This window comes from Macaca fascicularis, chromosome 7, assembly GCF_037993035.2.
Source record: "Macaca fascicularis isolate 582-1 chromosome 7, T2T-MFA8v1.1".
NCBI lineage: Eukaryota > Metazoa > Chordata > Mammalia > Primates > Cercopithecidae > Macaca > Macaca fascicularis.
This window is the reverse complement of record NC_088381.1, coordinates 105128310-105146696: the sequence shown is the minus strand read 5'-3', so window position 1 is coordinate 105146696 and position 18387 is coordinate 105128310. Positions and strand designations below refer to the sequence as shown.

General features: G+C 35.7%; 1 protein-coding gene across 22 annotated transcripts in view; it reads right to left on the bottom strand.

Annotated features, from left to right (window-relative positions):
• Positions 1-18387, bottom strand: part of MIPOL1 (mirror-image polydactyly 1) — a 403522-nt gene that overhangs the window by 293776 nt on the left and 91359 nt on the right. For all 22 annotated transcript variants that reach the window (XM_073998508.1, XM_065548737.2, XM_045396307.3 and 19 more), the window contains 3 exons: positions 17691-17820; positions 1959-1992; positions 1529-1699 (listed from right to left, as the gene is read on the bottom strand). In XM_073998508.1, the coding sequence (XP_073854609.1) occupies positions 1529-1699; positions 1959-1992; positions 17691-17820 (335 nt within the window). The remainder of the gene's footprint in view (positions 1-1528; positions 1700-1958; positions 1993-17690; positions 17821-18387) is intronic.

Sequence of the window (18387 nt, the reverse complement as noted above, 5' to 3'; positions counted from 1 at the left end):
GGAGTAAGGACATAAGGGGTTTGAGGGATAGAAAAGAGTTAGTAAGATTGATAGAAGTAAGTTGAGGCCAGGCACAGTGGCTCACATCTGTAATCCCAGCATTTTCGGAGGCCGAGGTGGGCGGATCACTTGAGGTCAGCAGTTCAAGACCAGCTGGCCAGCATGGCAAAACCCTGTCTCTACACGAAATACAAAAAAATTAGCTGGGCGTCATGGCGCACACCTGTAGTCCCAGCTGCTCAGGAGGCTGAGACAGGAGAAGCACTTGAACCTGGGAGGCAGAGACTGCAGTGAGCCAGGATGACACCACTGCACCCCGCCTAGGTGACAGAGCGAGACTCTGTCTTAAAAAAAAAAAAAAGCTGGAATCAGAGCTCTAGCATGAGTGAGCTAGAAAGAGAGCAGAAAGTGGGAAGCTTGACATTGACACTCAGAATGACCAGGAACAGAGTATGACCACAGAGTAGATAGCAGATATAGTGCGCAGCACACAATGACTAAAGTAGAGAAATTTAGGAAATAAGAGGCTGCAATTTTTGAAAGGATTAACTACATAGGAATTTACATCACCAAGAATTATGACAGGAGTAGGCTGAAGAAAGAGACATTGGAGTAGACCCAAAAATCTTAACAAAACAAGGGAAGTGATATAGAAGTGCGTACATGACTACAACAATAGTGTATACTGGGTGCTAGAGTCTGATGCATGAGTTTCAAAGCTGGAGGTGTTTAGGGAGTGAAAAAGGCATAGATCTGAAAACACTAACAAGGCCAGGTGTGGTGGCTCATGCCTGTAATCCCAATACTTTGGGAGGTCGAGGCAGGAGGATCACTTGAGGCCAGGAGTTCAAGAGCAGCCTGGGAAACAAGGTGATACCAAATCTACACACACACACACACACACACACACACACACACAAATAAATAAATAAATAAATAAATAAATACAATAACGAGAAACAAGCCTCCAAGTCCAGTGGTATAACTGGTATGAGAGAGAGCACAGTCACTAGTTGAAAGGACTGCATTGGAAGCAGTGGCCTGAGGGAGGTAATCAGGTTTCAGGTAAAGCAGGAAAGTGTAAGTAGCATTCAGAAAAAAATACATGAATAATTTTGATCCATTAATCAAGATTTACTAAAAGGTACTGAATTAGGCATTGGGAATAAAACAGTAATACAGACATAGTCTTCAGAAAACTGTAACTTAAGTAAGAAGTCCCATATAAAAGTGATTAATTGAAAAAATATAACTAAATTTCTATAACAAGTTAGCCTGTTATAAAGCAAGTTTAATTTTATTAAGAAATGAGACTGCATTAAATTTTATTTAAAATGAGGTCTCATATTTTGAACAGTAGTAAAATAAAATACATAATTATTTTAATATAGCTAGTCATTGTGGTATTAATTATGTGCTAAAAACTAATGTGAATTAAGAATATCTGGGCCACAGTCATTTTTTAATGGTTAAAAAAAGAAAGATGAAAATGGTAAGTATATGCTTTTACAGATACATGCAGAGTTACCTTAGACAAGGCAGCATCCCGTTCTTCTATTATTGCACTCATTTCTTCTGCAGTTATTCTCATTTTACATTCCTTGGTCTTGTAGATTCTATCCACAATTATAGCTCCATTCTTCTGAATAGCTATCCCTGTGTCTGCATTGTTTATTCTGTTCAGTAATTCCTGTAATGTCTACCAACACCATTATATGTTAGTCAGACATGAAGTTTTAATATATTTTATTTAATATAGGGTTTTAATTAATAGGCACATGTGAATTGTAAATTGACTGAGTGAAGTTATTGAATTTTCATATTGCAGCAAAGATGTACATTATTAGTGTGTCAATTCTTCTTTTTCCCACATCTTAGTTCTTGAAACCCACTCAATTGAACTTAAGCCTCTAAGATATAAGACTGACATCAAGAAATCTCCTCAGAGAATGGCTTACCATGTCATTTTCTTCAGGGTTAATATTTTCTAGCCTAGAAAAAAGGGACACAGAAAGCCTGATCAGTAGCATTTCCTTAGTGCAGCAAAATGAGTTCGCTTTTTAAATCTTTAGAACCTCAAGTAATTTCATTCGACTAGTCTTTAGAGTCAACCATGACACTGAACATATTAAAGTGCCACCTGCTTGACTCCATCTTTCAATAATGCTCCATATCTTCTGCACTGACTTCAGACTGTTAAGTTATTAATGTTTACTGCTATATATGACTACAAGGATCAATTGTTCATATGTGCTTAGATGAAGAAAGTTCCCCAGTGATAAAAGCACTCATTCTCATCATTATATTTATTCCTGGACTTTCCATTTTTATCAGAAACTGTATTTCCTCTCTTTTTTTGGACACCATCATAAGTAAAACAAGGCAAGTATTTTTATTACAAAGTTTAACTATGTTCCCTCAAAAGCAATAACAAATAATTACACTAAATTTGAAGTAAAAACCTCTTGCTGTTACTTAGTTGTTATTATAAAACAAACGTATAGGAAGGCTGACCAAAATTGTACCAAGTTTTTAGATGACTAATGTTATTTTCTTCTTCATAATGTATGTAGAATTATTCAACATAAAGACAAAAAACACAAATGGGCTCCCCTCAGAAATGCATTTTGTCTTTTAGGAGTCATAGTGGCTACTGAAATGTTTATTGATGTTGAGAAATTGAAGAAATGCAGTAAAGGTAAAGAAAGCAGTTTTAAATTACATAGAAAATGTCTATAATATAATTTAGACAACCATTCCAATTACGTAAATTAAAAGTACATTTGTAATATGCATTAGTGAAAAGGTATAGATTCTAGAAAGGATCTCAATTATTTTAAAATTACATTTAAAAGTTTAGATATCCAAGTTTCTGTTTTCTCAAGTTTTCCTCTGTTTCTGTGTTCCTATGATTTAACATTTACCATAAAAGAGGATACTAGCCAAAGATAATAGAAGACACTTAATAAATATACCACAAAATGGTTCCAAACTTCACAACTGGATAAAATTGCTACACTCATGGAAAAGTAGTACTTTTAGAACTTAGTATTTTAACAGAAAAAAATATATACACAAATATTAAAGAGCTATTTCTAGACATACTAAAATAGTATAAGTTAACAGGAATGTATAGTAATTTTAAGTTATATATAATTCAATGTATCTGAAACTACTAACGTCCACTTAGGTTTGCATTTCAAGAAGGGCAACTACTTTCATCTTTTATCTTTTTTTGTTCAAAATAAATGAACAATTTTCAATGATGCTGCCTAACAAAAGTTTGTTCTATAAGAATTGTGAAGATAAATTGTGAAACTTCTTTTCATCTCAATTGAAAAACCTAACAGAAAATTATAAGATAATAAAATTCTTACATTTATTTATTATCATAGTGAAAATATTTGAAAAAAATGAGTGGCATTTAACCAGCAGTAATTGGTTGGCTAAATACGATTTTTAAGGAAGTTATATGTGGTGAGAAATATTTATCTAATATTATCTTTTAATGTCATTCTTTTTAGGTACAATCAAAGTAACATCTAATTATGACAGCTACCCAATAAAATCCAATTAAAATGCTTACAAACTTCATAATTACCTTGTTAAACTTGATAATTTAAAATGTGAACAGATACATGACAATTAAACATTGAGACTGGTAGATTCCTCTGGAACCTTTGCAATAACAAAAGACTTTTAGTTACCAAGGTTATAAATCTCTATTTTTAGTTTCAAAGAATTTTATATGACCAGGAAGGAAATAACAGTAAGTTACCTAGTCTGTATATTCCAAATAATCAACACACACACAAAAAAAGTGTATGGAAGTTCTATGTAATATTTATAAGTTGTCTTCAGGCATTGCAAAGTAAAGCATTACTTTAAGGAGAGGAAGATGAAGAGTTCAAATGTTTTAAACTAACAGCTTTCAATAAGAAAGGTTTAAGATCATTGTATTTAGTCTAATATTAAAATTCCCTACTAATTTAAATATTTTTTTTAAATCAGAATCAAAAGTTCTTATCAAGGGCTATTCCAGATCCCTGGCACATGAATTTAGTATTTAGACTTTAAATAATTTGTGTGATTGCTGCTAAAAGCACACAATATATACCGACTTGTCATTTTGCTGATAAATAAATTCAAATTATGTTTTTGGTAAGGCTACTGTACTAGGTCTGACACACAGGACGTAAGTGAGCTAAGTGAGTCACTTAGCATTTGGATCTCAATCTTGCTTTGTTATTATTCTTTATAATTGATGTAAGTATAGTGATAAATGGCCAGCAAAAGAAAAATATAACTTTAGTCAAAATGAAAAAATTATTACTTCGAGATTTGAAAATTTGCATAGATACAAGTAACTTTCAACACAAACATGAGTCTGGAAAGAGAAAAAGTCAATACTTGTATTTCTCTACTTGTATTTCTTTAAAAGTTTCAGGAAATATCACAGATATCACAGATTTATCAAAGAAGATTATGTCATAATTTAGTCTCAACTAGATTATATAGAGTAGAGATCAGCCAAGTTTTTCTGCAAATGGCCAAATAGTAATTATTTTAGGCTTTACCATACGCTCTCTATCATAGCTACGAAATTCTCCCTCTGTAGTACAAAAGCAGCCATACACAATAAGTGATCAAGTATAGTTGTATCCCAATAAAACTTTATTTACAAAACAGGTGGCAGGCCGAATTTCAACATAAGTTCTTACTTTGCAAATCCTTGATATAGAGTGTTGGAAAATGAGACTAGATCTTTGATGTTAATGCACTGTAAGTGCCAATTTAAAATATTTGACATAATTTTCTAAGCTAGATCATTCAATATCTAAAGATTAAGAATCAACAAAAATAATTTTCAGAAAATGAAAATCAGGTCTACAATAAGTATATCTCATACTGTGTCACTTGAAACAACACAAAACTTAGACAACTTGTCTTTTCAGAAAAGAGGTGATTTGAAGCAGCTATACATGGCTTTAATTTTCTGTTTAAAAAGACTTTGGGGAAGGTACTAAGGTTTACTAGTGGTATGTACAACACGTAACACTCTACTGATTTAAATAAAGACTTAAAATAATAGTTGGTGTTATATGAAATATATCTGGTGAACTATAAATTATATCTCATTAATATGAGGTTTACAATTAGACAAAAGAATTTCAACCTTTTGTAAACTTTAAATTATGCCTGCAACAGTCTAACTTGACACAGTCATGATAATTAGTAAGAATTTTGCTGAAGTAAATGTCTATGGGCTCAAGTTTCAATTGATTTCCTATATCATGCAAATTCTGACTGACATCCTTGCACTCTAAGTGAAAAGATCCATGCGTGAAATGTCGCATTTCTTGATTTATCCCTAAATCAGTCAATATCACCTTTTTCTTTTCTGAAACTATAGTCATTCACCTTGTTCAACTCTAAGATGCCAAACATTGACCTCAAATGATAAATAAATTTCAAATTTTTCTGAAAATTATAATTTGTTTGCTTTTATTCTAATCAGAAAACTCTGATTTGTTTGCTTTTATTCTCTCTCATTTTCTACACACCACCACACTTAACATGTTTAAAAAGTACCAACAATAGCAAAGAGACTGAAAAAAAAGGTATCATGATCTGAAAAGCTGAAGTATACAAATGCAAACATGTATAAGAGTATGTATATTTAGGTAATTTTAACTTGAATTCTTTTTTATTTTTTCCCCTAGTTTTCGATAAAAGCCAAAAAAGAAACAGAAAAAACATTAATGATCCAAGGGGTAAAGAAAAGCAGAGAAAGGCAGAATAAGACAAAGCAGACACTGTAACACAGATACAACGTAGATCAGAAGTAGCAAAGCACATGAGAGAAAAAAGACAACAAAGAATCTGAAGATTATAGGAAGCAAGAAATTAGGAATTTTTTTTAAAAAGATGTGAACAATTTATATAATTTTATCATACACTAGATGCCCCCACATATACCTTTCAGTCAAGCAAAACCAGTTATGTATTGGTCCCGTTATCAAGATGTAGTCTAAAACACACTCTTGACGGTTCAGAACCTATAGATTCAGCAGAAGAGAAAAGAACCTCACCAAACCATCTGATACTATGCTGACATAATATTCTTTGTTGCTGTTGCTTTTCTTGCTTGGTATGTGTGGCCTTCCCTGACTCTTCTCCCTACCTGAACTCCTAGACTCTGATACAGAAGGAGTCCCTCTTATAAGCTGTTTCTAGGAACCAAAAATTTCTTCAAATTAACTGTTAATTAATTGTTTTAAGTATTTATATGATTACTTACTTACTTAAGTCAATTTGACCATAACGCTGTGTCCCCAGCAACTAGCACTGTACCGGACACAGTACAGTCAATAGTTACTGAATGAATTAATTAATTAAAAGAAAAGGCTGAAATTGAATGCATTCCTTTTCTCCCATTCCCATTCTTCCCTTAATACTAATGATCTAAAAGACAAAATGAAAAAGATTCTGTCTCAAGGAACACTAATTTCAATATACTTTAATAAAAACTGTAACAAATATATGTATAAATTAAAGTAGATATGCAATGAAGGGTAAAAAATAGGAAAGAATGATAGGCTCAATTTAAATATTTTAGTTAAAGAGACAGAATAAACCAAATAAGAGATCAGTTTAATAGCAGTTCTGAGGAAGAAGCTTTGGCTTGGATATGTAGGAAGATGGTTGTAACACTGATCAGGATAAGGGATTAAGGAGGAGGATCAGGTTTTAAGAATGAATGAATAAGTTTCATTTTGGATATGCTAAGTTTGAGTTGCCTGTGTAAATCTGAGGTAGACATTCTGACAATATGTAATTGACTGACTGAGAGTCTCTGGCCAAGTAGTCTAGCCCTGTAAGCTTTTCATCTATAAAACATGAATACACCTATTTCCAAAGAGTTGTGACATTTTATGAAAAACTGATTTGTTGTCTTTTGGAGGTCAATTTGATTTTTGAAAAGCATAAAAATCTTTTTAGAAGCAAATCTCATGAATGAAATCAGTGATTGATTTATATAATGAAATTTATTAACATAAACTGCATGTAAATATAGCATACCACTGTTTGGTGTGTGATAAAATGAACATTATAGTACCTGCAAATCTCCAAAGAAGAGTTCTAAAGTTTTAATGACTATACTACAGAAATTTTGTTAAAAGGGTGTCTAGAATAGCCAAAACAATTTTATAATAAAAGAGCAAAGTTGAAAGACTCCACCTAATTTCAAGACTCACTATCAAGATTATGTGATATTGACAAAGGGATCAACATATAGGTTAATGAACCAGAACAGTAAATTCAGAAATTAACCCACAGATAAAGAGTCAACTTATTTTTGACAGAGATGCAAAGGAAATTTAATGTAGAAATGACAGACTTTTCAACAAATGGTGGTAGAATATAAGAATGTCCATAAGCAAAAGAAAAAAAAATTGTTATCAAAATTTAAGTGTTACCAAAATTTAAAACTTGTGTTCTGCCAAACACACTAAGAGACTCAGAAAAACAAGACATTGACTAGAAGAAAATATTTGCAAGCCACATATCTGATAAAGGACTTATATCCAGAATATAAACAACTATTTTAAATAATAAGAAAAAAAAATCCAATTTGAAAAACTATCCAAATACCTGAACACTTTACCAAAGAAGATATGCAGATGGAAAATAAACATTTAAAAAGATGCTCAATATCATCTGTCATCAGGGAAATGCAAATAAAAATACTAAGATACTACTACACACCTGTTAGAATGGCTAACATCCAAAATAAGAAACAAAACAAAACAAAAACAATAGTTTCAAATGCTTGGAAGGATATACAGCAACAGGAACTCTGATTCGTTGCTAGTATAGCCACTCTGGAAAAGAATTTGGCAGTTTCCCGTAAAATTAACATGGATTTAACTTATGATTCAGCAGTATTGCTACTGGGTTTACTCAACTGATTTGAAAATGTATGTCCAGACAAAAACCTGTATATGAATACTTAGAGCAACTTTACTCAAAATCACCAAAAATAGAAGTAACCAAGATATCCTTTATACAAAGGAAGGAATCAAAAACTGTGATACTTCCATACGATGGAATACTATTCAACAAGAAAAAAAGAACATAATATAAATTAATGCATTAACATGAATGCATTTTGCTAAATGAAAGAAGCCAGTTTGAAAAGTCTACATATTGTATGATTCCATTAACATGACATTCTAAAAAAGGAAAGACTGTCAGGGGAAGAAAGCAGGTCAGTAGTTGCCACAGAGTTGGGAAGGAAGGAAGATTTGAGTAGAAGCAGCAGTGGGGATTTTAAAGTGGCAGAACTAATTTGGATACATGACACTACACATTTGTCAAAACCCACAGATATTTACAGCACATAGTGAACCTTAATGTATGCATACAAAGAAACCAACTAGGAGATCAAAGGACACTAGGATAGAATGCAGACTACGATAAATAACTCTAATTATATTTTTAAAAAATGGCCTAAACTCACTTATAGAGGTGGGGCGGAGGAAGGAGCCAATTTAAGTAATTTTGGAAAATGGTGTCTTGAAACTATAAAACTAAACACTAAAAGAAGTATACATAGTACATTCTCATTGTTAAAGTTAATTCTCATGGAGTTATATGTTAATGACTCAGAAAGAGTTATAATGTATACTGGGTTTCAACAAATAAGTAAATAGATGGTGGTTAGTGGGGGCCAGTTTTGTCACCACTGGGTAGAGTAATTTACAGATGAACAAAAGGGGAAGGCTATAATAAACAGTATGGTAATGGATTAGAATTAAGAACATCAGTGTGAACTTATGTTCAGCTTGATATAGATACAAATGGATAGGTGTATAAATAAGAGATATGTGTGTGTATATATCAGTTAGTGTCTATATACACGTGTGTGTGTGTGTGTGTGTGTGTGTGTGTGTGTATCCTACTCTGTCTGCAGAAATGGTCTAGAAGCAGTCATACTCCCACAACAAAGGGCACACCTCACACCCAGATCTTGGTTTCTAATACTATTTTCTAATAAAAGGATCTAGAGTTCCTTGGAGGAATGACTGAATCTACTGGGGGGGCACAGCTCTATACATCCTTACATAAGGTGACCCTGGAGCTTTCTGTCATGCCAAAAAGAAAATGTTCAAAAATCAGAAGAGACCAGATGTAGTGGCTCTTGCCTGTAATTCCAGAACTTTGGACGGCTGAGGCAGAGTATCATTTGAGCCCAGGATCTTGAGACTAGCCTAGGCAATACAGTGAGACTCTGTTTCTAAAATAATTTCTAAAAATTAGCCAGGCATTAGCCAAGTGAGCGCCTGCAGTCCCAGTTACTGGGGAGGCTGAGGTGGGAGGATTGCTTGAGCCCAAGAGGTCAAGGCTGCAGTGAGCTGTAATCATGCCACTGCACTCCAGCCTGGACAACAAAGCAAGACCCTGTCTCAAAACAAAAACAAATAAATGACAGAAAGGAATGGGGACACGTCAAAGAAATATAGGAGCTAACCCGAAAGAGCTTCCAATCCACAAAGGTAGAACATTTCAAGCAACAACATATATAACATAGTATTAGATTACAATCCAAAGTATTAAATGAATACCTATGAATCCATACTGACACAAATGGCTGAATAAATAAATAAATGGGAAAAGAGACAAATCTCCTGTATTAAAGTGTTACATATAATTTATGTAAATATTCTCCCCTGCACGAGGTGGAGCTCAACAACCTCCCATCTTCATTCTTTAGGATGGACTGTACTTAGTGATGTGCTTCCAAAGAGTAGAGCATGAACAAAGGAATGGAGGTAAGTAACTTTACAGTGGAGAAACTTAGCAAACCATACCTTGGCCATCAAGGTTAATATTACTGGTAGTAAATCCAATCAGTAGAATATAGCCTTGAAATGATATGAAGAAAATGGCACTCACTTCTGTAGTCTTCATCCTAAAAACTCATAACCCCAACATAACCATGAGAAAAACCCAAATTGAGAAATATTCTGTGTAAAATACCTTGATCAATATGCCTCAAAACTATCAAGGTCTTAAAACACAAGAAAAGTTAGAGAAAAATGTCACAGCCCAGGACAGGCTAGGGACATATACAAACTAAATCCAATGCTGGTTAGGATCCTAGAGCATAAAAAGGATATTTTAGAAAAATTAGTGAAATCTAAAAGAAGTATAGAGTTCAGTTAATAGTTATGTAACAATACTGAATTCTCCCCTGTGACAAAAGTACCATGGTAATGTAAGATGTTAACAATAAGAGAAAATGGGTGAGGATTATGCTGCAACTATCTGTATGATCTTCACAACTGTTCTAGATATCTAAAACTACTCTACAATTTTTAAAAAATCTTTAAAAACTTGGAATTCCAAGTAAAGATGGCACAGTGAAATCTGAACACCCAAGTCTACTCATCCCATCATATACCTACATGAATAGAATATGCAAATTAACCAAATGGTAAAGAAAGTAGGCTGTCATGTAGTAATTTTTTTAAATAGGGAGGGAGTGCAGGGTGCAGAGATGATTATTTTGGCTAGATTACCTATGAAACAGGTGTTGGGAAGACAGTGAGCTAACAAAACAGAAATTTTCACTGATACCACACAGCTTAGAAATAATCTGAGAATGAGTTGAGTAGACAGCCCAGAGAAAACTAACAAAAATTTTTCATGAAGAAAAGCCTGTATTACCTAAGAATCTATATAGAGGAAGCAAGAATCAAGGCTGGCCATGTTTTACTACAATAGTGAAACAAATAAAAGCCCAAAAGCAATATCCCCATGAAATTAGGATACATATAGAGAGACCAGATAGCATGAACCCTTAATGTACGGCACCAAACAAAATCCCATAAGCAGAGGACAGAACCTCCCACAAAAGGAGCATACAGTCCCAGAGAGGTCTTACCAAACTCCATTCCCATCCCATTGCCCTAGGGTTATATAGAAAGGTAGCAAAAGCAATGCCTTGCCAAGAAATGGCAGCTCAAATAAGGCAAACAGGCCTAAAAATAAAATGTTTAGGAGGCTGAGCATGGTGGCTAACACCTGTAATGCCAGCACTTTGGGAGGCCGAGGCGGGCAGATCACCTGAGGTCAGGAGTTCGAGACCAGCCTGGTCAACATGGCAAAACCTGTCTCTACTAAAAGTACAAAAATTAGCCGGGGGGGTGGCAGGTGCCTATAATCCCAGCAACTCAGGAGACTGAGGCAGGAGAATAATAGCTTGAACCCGGGAGGTGGAGGTTGCAGTCAGTCAAGATCATGCCACTGCACTCCAGCCTGGGCGACGAAAGCGAGGCGTGAGACTCCTTCTCAAAAAAAAAAAAAAAGTTTATTAAGGAAAATTCACTTGTACCATTATGTTCTGCTAAAAGTTTTTAACAAAATTGCCTATTTCAAATATGAGCAAGATGCAAAGAAATGATATGGCAACTGTGAATACACCACGAATACAACACAAAACATGCAAAAGAAATTAGTTTGTAATAAAATGAGAAAACATAAACCAAGGTGCTATGATTTGAATGTTTGTCCTCTCCAAAACTCACGTTAAAATTTAATTGTCAGCCGGGCGCGGTGGCTCACACCTGTAATCCCAGCACTTTGGGAGGCTGAGGCGGGCGGATCACGAGATCCAGATATAGAGACCATTCTGGCTAACACAAGGAAACCCCGTCTCTACTAAAAATACAAAAAATTAGCTGGGCGTGGTGGTAGGCGCTTATAGTCCCAGCTACTTGGGAGGTTGAGGCAGGAGAATGGCATGAACCCGGGAGGCAGAGCTTGCAGGGAGCTGAGAGGCGGAGCTTGCAGGGAGCCAAGATAGCGCCACTGCACTCTAGCCTGGGAGACAGAGCGAGACTCTGTCTATAAATAAATAAATGCCATGGTAACAGTATTAAGAAGTAAGACCTCTGAGAGGTGATTAGGCCACTGGGCTCCTCTCTTATGGGATGAATTAATGTCATTATAGAAGGGCAAGTTTAGCTCCCTTTTGCCTGTTTTTGCCCTTCTGCTTTCCACCATGTGATGACTCGGCAAAAAGGCCCTTGAAAGTTGCCAGCACCTTGATCTTGAATTTCAAGCCTCCAGAACTGTGAGCCAATAAATTTCTGTTCATTATAAATTACCTAGTCTCAGGTATTCTATTATTGCGGCAGCATGAATGAAATAAGACACAAGGGAAAGAAGAAAATTTTCCTACCCATGGTTGGCATTTTATAAAGAAAAAGAAAAGAAAATCATTTCAATAAAAGAGAAGGGGCTAAAACAATAAAGTGAAAAGAGAAATATAAAACTTAAGGAAATAAATTGAGAATCAAAAATAAACAAATAAATAAAAATTACATACATTAATTAGAAAGACCATGGAAAGGAACAATGACAATTGGGATTACCAACATAAAGGAAAGATTTGTAATCATCACAGTGAATGCAAAAGCAGATTAAAATATTAATCATTATTGAATAGATAACATATAAGGACAAAAATGTCCCGTATAAGTGTATCTGGAGTCTCTAAAGTAGAAAACCTAAAATCCAAAACATTTGTAGACCTAAAATTCTCATGAGCCAGTTGTGATGGCTCACAGCTATAATCCCATCACCTTGGGAGGCCAAGGAGGGAGGACTGCTTGAAGCCAGGAGTTTGAGACCAGCCTGGGCAACATAGCAGGACCCTATCTCTACAAAAAAACTTATTTAGAAAGTAAAATTTCCACGAAATAATAGCACGGAACCATAAAAAAGCACAAGATCATGTCCTTCACAGGAACATGGACAGAGCTGGAGGCCATTATCCTTAGCAAACTAATGCCAGAACAGAAAACCAAATACCACATGTTATCACTTATAAGTGGGAGCTAAATTATGAGAACACATGGACACATAGAGTGGAACAACAGACCTGGGGCCTATTGGAGCATGGAGGATGGGAGGAAGTAGAGGATCAGGAAAAAAAACTAATGGATACTAGGCTTAATACTGGGGTGATGAAATAATCTGTACAAAACAACCCCAAAACCCAAGTTTACTTATATAGTAAACCTGCAAATGCACCCCTGAACTTAAAATAAAAGTTAAATTTTTTTAAAAAGGTAAAATTTCCATGAAATAAAGGAAGAATCAAATAATCCTTTGAAAAGCATGCTGTGGTCCCCAAAACCTTATTAAAGAATGATGAACACAATTGCCCTGATTCAGCCCTACTTTAAGAATAAAGGATGAATCCTTCAGGTATCTGACAAAAAAAAAGGCAGACACACACACACACACACACACACACACACACACACACACACAGCCAGGCATGGTGGCTCATGCCTGTAATCCCAGCACTTTGGGAGGCTGAGGTGGGTGGATCATTTGAAGTCAGGAGTTCCAGACCAGCCTGGCCAACATGGTGAAACCCCATCTCCACTAAAAATACAGAAATTAGCCAGGTGTGGTGGCACTCACCTGTAGTCCCTGTTGCTTGGGAGGCTGAGGTGGGAAAATAGTTTGGATCCCAGAGGCGGAGGTTGTGGTGAGCTGAGATCACATCACTGCTCTCCAGCTTGGGTGACAGAGCAAGACTCTGTCTCAAAAAACAAACAACAAACAAACAAAACCCACACACACAAAGGGATCGGGAATCTGATTGATCTCAAGACTTCTTTTCAGGCAAACAATAACAGAAGACAAGAGAGTAACATTTTTACAATGTTTAGAATAAAAGGATACTTGACTCAAGAATTATATTCATAAAAAAACTTGAATACAAGGATAACACACAGCCAATCTGAAGCATGTTAAATCAGAGAACAAGGTATTTATGAGCTCTTACTTTGAAAGCGAAATTCATTCACCTGCTGTGATATTGTGAAATAAATATTTGGTCATCATTCCACTCCCCCACTCCTTTCCTCACCTACAGGCAATCTCCAAAGTGATGTCTTTTTGTATGCTAATGATTAACTGATAGCTGGCAGCCCTTAGATACCTTCTGGATGGAGGCTGGTCATGAGGAAGGCTGTATGATTAAAAGGTTGTGACTCTGAGCTTCAACCCCCAACCTCTGCAGAGGGGCCTGGCAGTTAAGTTGATCACCAATGGCCAGTGGTTTAATCAATCATGCCTACGTAATGAAGTCTCCATAAAAGACCCAGATGGACAGGATTCCTAGAGCATCCTAATAGCTGAACATGTGGAGGTTCCTGGAGGGTGGTGTACCCAAGGAGGGCATGGAAGCGCTGCACCTCTTCCCCCATACCTTGACCTATGCATCTCTTCATCTGTATCCTTTGTCATATCCTTTATAATAAATGTAAGTTTTCCTTGAGTTCTGTGAGCTGCTCTAACAAATTAATCGAACCCAAAGAGGGAACTGTATGAACCCTCACTTGAAGCTGGTCAGTCAGAAGTTTCAGAGGCCTGGACTTAACGATTTTTGTCTGAAGCAGGGCCAGTCTTGTGGGACTGAGCCCTCAACCTATGGGATCTGATGCTTTCTCCAGGTGGATAGTGTCAGAATTTAATTGGAGGACACCCAGCTGGTGTCTACTGCAGAACTGATTACTTACTTGGTGTGTGGGGAAAATAACTACACATTTGGTCACAAAAGACTTCTGTGTTGACTGTTGTGTTGAATAAGAGAAAAGAAAAAAGCACGTTGAGTTTGTGTTTTTGTTTCCACTGACGCACCCAGTGATTCCTCACAATAAAAAACTCAGGGATAAAAATGCTATCTATGATAAAACTTCCAGCAATGATTATTCAATCCTTTTAAAGTTAAGATTAAACAACAGGGCACACTTTGGCTATAAAAACTAACATGGCTATAGAAATGAATACAACTTTTACAGATTTTTTAATGTGAAATTCTTAATGAAAAAAGTGGAGTTTTAAAGTGCTTCTTTCTTTCTTTCATATGAGAAAAGAACTTTTATCTGAGGAATGCAAGCCCTTTTAATTATCAGGCCCAGAAAGAATGAAAATGAGACTGCAATCATGTCCTACTTGCCACCCTCTGAGCTATGTATTTATCTTTTTTTTTTTTTTTTCTTGAGACAAGATCTTGCTCTGTCACCCAGGTTGGAGTGCATAGGTTCACTGCAGCCTCCATCTCTGGGGCTCAAGCGATCCTCCCACCTCAGCCTATAAAGTAGCTGGGACTACAGGCATTTATCACCATGTCAAGCTAAATTTTTTAAATAATTTTTTTTTTGTAGAAACTGAGGCAGGCAGATTGCTTGAGTCCAGGAGTTCGAGACCAGCCTGGGCAACATGGCGAAACCACGGCTCTATTCAATTTTTAAAAATAAATATATATTAAATAAAAGAAAAAAATTTGATGACTCCAACACCTTTTTTTCAGTCTCATTTGTTATTAGAAGAGTGTTTAGAAAATAAATATAGTTTATTGAGAGAAAATATTGCATGAAGTTCAAAATTTTCTTCAATTTCACTTCAATTGACTATTACTCTTAAATTCAAGTTAACACTTACATAGCACCCACTATGAGCCACGTACTTTTCAATATTCAGTGATTTGGCTAGGTGCAATGGCTCATGCCTGTAATCTCAGGGCTTTGGAAGGCCAAGGTGAGAGGATCGCTTGAGGCCCAGAGTTTGAAAACAGCCTGGGCCACACAGTGTGACCCCATCTCTACCAAAAACTTTACAAATTAGCCAAGCATGGTGGCATGTGCCTGAAGTCCCTGTAGTCATAGCTCCTTGGGAGGCTGAGGTAGGAGGATCACTTAAGCCCACTTCAAGTCTGCAATGAGCTCTGATTACACCACTGCACTCCAGCCTGTGTGATGTAGCAAGACTCTGTCTCTAAACAACCAACCAACCCATACATATATATATATTTTTTAATTATATATATCAAATATTTTACATATATACATATATAGTCAACAAGTAATTTAGTCCTTATGACAACCTGTATAAGTCCTCATAACCTGCACTATTATATACATTTTGTAGACCAAAAAACTGAGCCTTATAGACTTTGGGTAATTTGTCCATCGCTATACAGCAAGGAAGCAGCAGAACCAATATTCAAAGATAGATTGGGTTCAGAATCTGTGCTCTTAGTCTCTACATTACACTGCTTCTCAAATACAACAACATGTAGAGAATGAATTGATTTTTATCGAATTAAATCGATAGCTACCTCCAATCAACCCCAAGCCATCTATCCTTCTAGGTAATGATATTTAAGTATATAAGAGAAAATGTTTGAAATAATGTTTCCCTATGGATAAAGATGGTTATTTTGGAATAGGCATTGTGGAATTTAGGTGAATGTTTTTGTTTCTTTATTTGTTTTTTTTTTTTTTCCAACAAGTTTAATGGTCTACAATGAGCCTATCAATCTTCAAAAAAATGAAATCATTAATCTAAACAAAAAACAAATATTACCTAATCACAAGTTGAACACATATTATTAATTATTTGTGGCTTTTTGTCTCCCCAGTGAACCATGTTTTAATTAGCACTTTACTCCATTCCTCCAAGAGTCTACTACAACACGGGACAAAGTAAACATGCCATAAGTATGCTGATTGATCATTAAATATTAGATTACTGGATTCTATCTATCTGTACAGGTAACATATTTCTAGATGTTCTAGGGCCTTTCCACTAAAGCATATTCCTTAGACTACCATCATGTGTAACATCTGGGAGCTTGTTATAAGGACAGAATCTCTGCTCCCAACCCAGGCCTAATGAACCAGAATCTGCATTCTGACAAGATCCCCCAAGTGATTAGATTGTACATTAGAATTTGAAAAGTACATATTTCTAGGGCATTGTTTCTCTAAGTGTAGTCCATCATTTATCTATCAGAATCACCTGGGTTGCTTTAAAAAATGTAGATTCTTAGGCTCCACCCTATTCAAGTATCACTCAAGTTTAAAAACCAAAGCTAAAAAAAACTGCAAGTAAAAAATAGTAAAGAACAGGAACAGGGATATTAAGCAGAGAGCAGTGAAAGACTTAGATAGCTCAAATAAATTTTAAAAGTGATAATAAGGAGAAGAGGAGATAATAAAAAGAGGAGTCACATATGAAGGAACAACAAAACTATGAAGAAATAAAGAAAGTAATTGTATTGAGAGTGATGTGCAATTCTTTCTCTCTTTTTTTAAATTGACTGCTATTCCTGACAGGCAAACTAGCATGCCTAAGGTTTTAGAAAAAGACTGGAGAGGTCGGGCACGGTGGCTCACACCTGTAATCCCAGCACTTAGGGAGGCCAAGGTGGGCGGATCACAAGATCAGGAGTCTGAGACCACCCTGGCTAACATGGTGAAACCCCATCTCTACTAAAAGTAAAAAAATTAGCCAGGCATGGTGGCAGGTGCCTGTGGTCCCAGCTACTTGGGAGGCTGAGGCAGGAGAATCGCTTGAACCCGGGAGGCGGAGGCTGCAGTGAGCTGAGATTGCGCCACTGCACTCTAGCCTGGGCAACAGGGCAAGACTCCATCTCAAAAAAAAAAGAAAAAAAGAAAGAAAGAAAAAGACTGGAGATATGCAATTTCCTAGGGTAACACATTAAGAATGAGTCACATTTTTGAATACGTAACTACCACCTAAAGCATACCTTTTATAAGTGCTCCTAATATCATACAGAGTTTTAAAAGTGTACATACATGTTTAGAGACATTTCCATATGCTTCGCTCGTGCAATTGCTTCATCTCTCTCCTCAATGGCTAATTGCAGTCTAGACATAACAGCTTTATCACGTTCCTTCTGCGCAAAATACACTTCTTCAACCAGAGCTACCAAAATATATAAAGCACACAATCAATCATAGAAAATAAAGGAGAAATATATACCTTTAGCAAAAATAAAAGCCATAAGTAATTATTATTGTAAGGACTACTCATTAAACTGAATTACTATCAATTAATCAATTCAGAAAATAGTATTTTTAGTAATAGGTACTGCAAAACTGGGATACCACTTCATACCCCTAAAAAGAGCAAAAATTTAAAGGTCTAATAATAGCAAATGTTGTAAGCCTGTGAAATAAAGAAAACTCTCATACATATTGCAGATAGGCAGATACATTTCTACAACCATCTGAAGAGCAATTTGGCAATGTTTATTGAAGTTGAAGATAGGCCTAGCCTAGCAAATCCCCTCTTTGATATGTAGCCTAGAGAAATTCATGCACATATGTAAATGTAAACATGTACAAAAATACTTACTGCAGCATTGCTTATAACAGCAAAAGGTTAGGCATAACCCAAATGTCCATCAACATTAACAGGAATAAATAAATTACATTCAGAATGGAATACTACCCAGCATTTAAAATGACTTGACTATGGACAAATGGACAA